Source organism: Mangifera indica, chromosome 17, assembly GCF_011075055.1.
Source record: "Mangifera indica cultivar Alphonso chromosome 17, CATAS_Mindica_2.1, whole genome shotgun sequence".
Lineage (NCBI taxonomy): Eukaryota > Viridiplantae > Streptophyta > Magnoliopsida > Sapindales > Anacardiaceae > Mangifera > Mangifera indica.
The window spans coordinates 5663443-5668911 of record NC_058153.1 but is presented as its reverse complement, the minus strand read 5'-3'; the positions used below and the strand labels follow the sequence as shown (position 1 = coordinate 5668911).

The 5469-nt window shown below is 31.8% G+C and overlaps 1 protein-coding gene across 1 annotated transcript; it reads left to right on the top strand.

The window, feature by feature from the left end:
* The first annotated feature begins 2385 nt into the window (after positions 1–2385).
* On the top strand, positions 2386–4273 carry LOC123200038 (heptahelical transmembrane protein 1). The gene is made up of 4 exons (XM_044615124.1): positions 2386–2772; positions 2853–2945; positions 3292–3349; positions 3444–4273. The coding sequence occupies exons 1-4, from the start codon at positions 2480–2482 to the stop codon at positions 4125–4127; spliced, it is 1128 nt and encodes a 375-aa protein (XP_044471059.1). The 5' UTR covers positions 2386–2479; the 3' UTR covers positions 4128–4273.
* Positions 4274–5469: the final 1196 nt, after the last annotated feature.

Genomic DNA, 5469 nt, shown 5'->3' with positions numbered 1-5469 from the left:
AAATATGCATTTACAAGTAATAAATAATCAATGGTCTTATGGTCGGCCACCTGTCCCAACAAGTCAAAGATGGGTGCCCAATCCCAAACTAATTAATTCATTAATGATAATTTAATTAATACTTTGGCTTTTCGGCCCCATAATATCAGGGAATTATGCACCCATAGTCACTCAATTCTCATTCATTGGTTTAAGAAAATTATGCAACTTTGGACTTACTAATGGCCTAATAATTTTAGTAAAGTTACAATAAATTATGTGGAGTGTATATTTATTATGTGTGATTAGATGATTAAATAATTTTAAATAAAAAATAAAATAATATTTAATTACATAATGACATATCATATATGTTTTTATTTATATATTTAAAAAAATATATATATATAATATTATCCATAAAGTTAACGTCAAAATCTTTGAAGCTTTTATGTTCACATTTGTCAAAGTGATATCTCCTTCAATTTAAGTTTTATGACATTATTGGTCTTATTATTTTCTTAGATAACACTCTTATTATTTAATTTTAATTAAAAATTATAGGAAACAAAATTATCTACATTAAGATTAAAAATTAACGTGACCTGTCCTACTTAGGGTTGGACTCGAGCCGAGCTAGCTCGAGCTCGAGTTCGGCTCGGCTCGGTTCGAGCCCAAAATGAGCCGGGCTTTGCTTGGCTCGATCTGGCTCGGATTGACTCGGTAGATTTTTTTTAAAAATTTTTTATACAAAATAACGTCGTTTTGATCCATATATATATATACAAAATGATGTCGTTTTGATATAAAAATGAGCCGAACCAAATCGAGCCGAACTCGAGCCAAGCCGAGTTCGGCTTGAGTTGAGCTCGAGCCGAACTCGAGCCGGCCATAAAAAAATCGAACCGAACCTGAGCTGACTGCGAGCCGAGCCTTTTTTTTTTTAAGTTTTCACCTTAACTAGGTTGTAATTAATTTCTTCATTTAATTCTATTACATTGGACCATTACTTTATTTTGTACAGTAATCTTAACCGAACAGATGTCTTAAACATTGCATTTTAGATACAATAAAAAATCCAGCTAGAAGTGAGTGGTCCCAAACTTGAAGACAGCTGGTTGATTGCAAAGGTCAGTGGTGGCCGTGGTGGGGGCAGCACTTCCCTATGGGGCCTTACCGACTTGGTTTCAATTGCTCTCTTTTGGTAGGACCATTTCTTATTTTGACAAAACAAAATAAAATCTGATCAAGATACAAAACAAATTTCAAACTTGTTGTCCAGGACAATTTATTATGTACACTGGCATGATTTCACATTCATTTCCTCAAAGAACAATTCCTTCAAATATCTAGAAAATTAATTTCTGAATTTAATTACTCTTACATAGGCTGAGTTAAAATCATATGCTGTCATAATTTTATGTAACAAGTATATAAATAATAAATTTTTTTGCTTATCATACCTTATTCTTTCAAATCAAATTCTAATTTCATTTCATTGTAATTAACAACGCTCTTTTTTCTCAGTAAGAAACAGTATTTTTAAAATTAGACTGGACTATCTAGTTTGATCGGTTAAATTATAAACCAATTTATAATTTAGTTTGGTTTTATAATCCGAATCGATTTATATATAAATATTGACTTATTTAAAATTTGGTTAAACACAATAAATCAATTTAATGAAAAAATTATTTAAAACAAACAATTTGTAATTGGTTTATTTCTTTACTTGTGTAAAGAAGTATCAATTATTTAATTAACAGATTTAGAATTATATTTTATATGTTTTATATTTAAAAAATATGATAAATATTTATATTATTTAAGAGATACATAATAATTTGATAATAGATTAAATTGGTTAGTCATTTGAGTAAATGATTGAATTGTAGACTAATAAAATAACTGGTTTGATCATTAATTCGATTTTAAAATCACTCGTGAGAAACAAATTAAGGCATTACAAAAAGGTAGAGTTAGATTCGAGCTCGAACTCAACTTTATTTGCATAAATGGAGTTTGAGCTCGCTGTAAATAAGCTCAAACTTTAACTAACTCTTTATTAAAATGATATCGTTTTAATACATATTAGTTAAAACGACGTCGTTTTATATTAAAAATTTTTATTTACAAGTTCAATGAACACTCGGGCTCGAAGTTATAAGCTCAAACTCATTTAAATTTAACTTATTTTAGATTTATTCGAATCGAATTTAAGTTTGAGCTCGAATTTGAATGAGTTTGATTTGAATCCAAGCCTACAAAAAAGGCAAATTTTGGAAGAAATATTGAGGTAGATTGAGCCGTCCATATTATCATATTTATTGTTAACCTAACAGGTTTTACTTGTGCGCCTTAATTGCATGCAACCCCAAATCAAAGCGAGGAGAGGACCCTCTTTAAATGCTACAGTTGGTAGAGTTAGCTTATCTATCTTTACTTAAATTATTTCTCAATTGATTCCTCATTTCATCTCTCTCTCTCTCTCTCACTCACTATGTCTTTCGAAGACGAAGCTGTTTTCATCAGGAGAAAAACCAAAAAACATATGGATCAAAATACCCTCCAGCACTCTACTGATAAGAAGGATGCTATTCATCATCATCATCATCATCACCATGGGAGCTGCAGTAACAAATTCAAACGGCGTGAACTGGTGTCTTTCTGGGAATTGCCAGATTATATGAAAGATAACGAGTTTATACTTCATTATTACAGAGCTAATTGGCCTCTCAAGGAAGCTTTCTTTAGCATATTCCGTTGGCATAATGAAACACTCAATGTTTGGACGTAAGTTCTTATTTTCTTTCATCTTCTTGATTAATTTTATTTGAATGGGTTCTTCTTAATCTTTATTTTTTGTTTTTCAGGCATTTAATTGGTTTTATTATTTTTTTGGGACTGACTATGTCAAATTTGATGGAAATTCCTCAAATTTCGGATCTCCTTAGCTTACTCACAAGGTCTGAATAAAATTCTTCTTATATTCTTTATACATAGACATATTGTGTGTTTATTTGGACTAAATTGATTTTCTTGATTTTCCTTTTTTCTAATTCTATGAACATTTTAAGCTTAGAAGGAAAAAAAACCCTTTAATTATAATTCATTATTCTGTTTTTACAAAACCAATAGTATAAACCAATAGTATACTCTAAGGTAGTTCGAAAAGGAAAAGAGAAGATTCGATATATAAAAGAGTATAGATTCAAATCCTCTCTACCGACATATCAAGGTCTAGACTAACTTAATTGAATTTTAAAATCAAGCTTTCTTTTTTATTTTTAATTATGTAAATATTTGTTGCAGGTCTTTTCCCATTAGTGCAGATACAAATGTTTCACATAACTCTGAAGATTTCTTTGTGGTAAGTCAGTTCTAACATGGAGATTTCACAATCCAAAGTACAGAAAATTGTTTGACTGATTTCAAAACATGAGTAACAAGATAATATTTTTCAGGGAGCAACAAATCTCATTGATTTGAAGCAGATAACGGCAAATGAAATGGACATTACCCCACCGGTGACGCCTGTTACACGGTGGCCGTTCTTTGTGTTCTTAGGCGGCTCTATGTTCTGCCTGCTTTCAAGCAGCATTTGCCACCTCTTTTCTTGTCACTCTCATCAACTATGCCTCTCATTGCTGCGAATTGACTACATTGGAATCACAGTGATGATCATCACTTCATTCTTCCCTCCAATCTACTACATCTTCCAATGTGAACCCCACTGGCATTTCATCTACCTTGGAGGCATCACAGCAATGGGAATGTTCACCATTGTAACACTTTTAGCACCGGCGCTTTCGGCCAGCAAATTTCGAGCATTTCGAGCCTTGTTATTCTGTTCAATGGGGTTCTTTGGATTTGTCCCTGCAGTCCATGCTTCTATTGTGAATTGGAACAATCCCAAACGTGATATAACACTTGCATATGAATGCGCCATGGCCATTTTCTATCTTACAGGAACAGCTTTCTATGTTGCGAGGATTCCTGAGAGGTGGAAGCCCGGCTGGTTTGATCTAGCAGGGCATAGTCACCAGATTTTTCATGTTCTTGTGGTGCTTGGTGCATTGGCACATTATGGAGCCACTCTTGTGTTTTTGGAGTGGCGTGATCGTGTGGGGTGCTTCAATATTTTGTGATCTTTTGTTCTTCAAATTGTGTTTAACAAATATAAGGTGGAATTATTATGTAGCTATGGGAATATTATTCATTTGTTTACAAGATATATATATATTTTTTGAAATAATGGTTGAATTGAAGGGGAAAGTGTACATTTGATGAGTCATTTTATTGTTGTGTGAATTGTGGAATGTGATGAACTTCAAGACTCATAACATGATGTAGAAGGTGTGCATATTGTTTTCATAATATTAGCAATGTTTCAAGGGAAGAATTTGAATGAGTTATTTTTCTCTCATTTATTATTATTATTATTTTTTTCTCAAAAGTAATTAATTATGAAAAAATTTGTACTTCAATTAGGTGGGGTAATTGAAAAAAGTTTACTCTTTTATATATAAAGTCTTTTTTTTCAATCACTCAATCTACCTTGAAAATAAAATTTGATGGGAAATTTAAAGTTAGAATCCCTGCTTATTCTTTAGTCTACTGCAGGTTGCAGCAAAGGGACTAACACGGGCCCAGATCAAAAAACTTTTATAGAAAAGGGGCCTGTAAGAAAGATTCTTAAATCAAGAAGACAGTCATGCCCAACCCGGGTCAGCTTCATGGGGTTTAATTGAGGAACAGTGTCCTCAAGCCTTCTGAACCCTATTTATGATATATTTAATGCATAAATAAATTTTGATACAGAATTACAGAAAGGACCTACATCAATTATGATTAACAGCTATATTTTTGAGAGAAAATCGTATCCTGTTTCAGTCAAATATTTAATTTTTATAATCAAAGAACTATAACAAATAGTATATAGTTAGCTTATATATTAGATTTAAACTTAAAGTTCATTCACGGTGATATGCCGTTTAAAAGTCCTCTTTGAAGTTCACTCTCAAAGTAGTGACCAGATACGATTGCCAATAGATAGCAATTAAGCAGTACTTTAATTCAAAGCTTGCAATTAATTATATTTTCCCAAAGTATAAACACCTCAACAATTATAGCCCTAGCAAGGAAAGGGGTCCATCTGAATTTCACATGATATCTTTCTAACGCTTATCTAATAAGAGTTTAGCTTCTCTCATGTATAAGATGTTATAAATATAGACATAATTCCCTCCCATTTAAATACAAATTATGATCTTAATTAAGATCTTGATGTCGTAAATTTATGCTAAGATCAGGATCTTGACATATATGTAATCATGCGTGTTTAAATATGATTGAGCATGGACTTATATCACTAAGAAGATTAGCTCTAGAGTACTAACTCTAACAAGGGAAAGTCAATTGGTATAAAAGACATCAAAGACCAAATGCTTGGCTCTATCCTCAATTTCAATTTTAGTTGCAACCAAATTA

Excerpts from the sequence above, each read along its gene's own strand:
- LOC123200038 (XM_044615124.1), top strand. The coding sequence starts at position 2,480 with ATGTCTTTCGAAGACGAAGCTGTTTTCATCAGGAGAAAAACCAAAAAA. Across the intron at positions 2,946-3,291 it reads CTCCTTAGCTTACTCACAAG|GTCTTTTCCCATTAGTGCAG; the intron begins GTCTGAATAAAA and ends TATTTGTTGCAG. Across the intron at positions 3,350-3,443 it reads ACTCTGAAGATTTCTTTGTG|GGAGCAACAAATCTCATTGA; the intron begins GTAAGTCAGTTC and ends AATATTTTTCAG.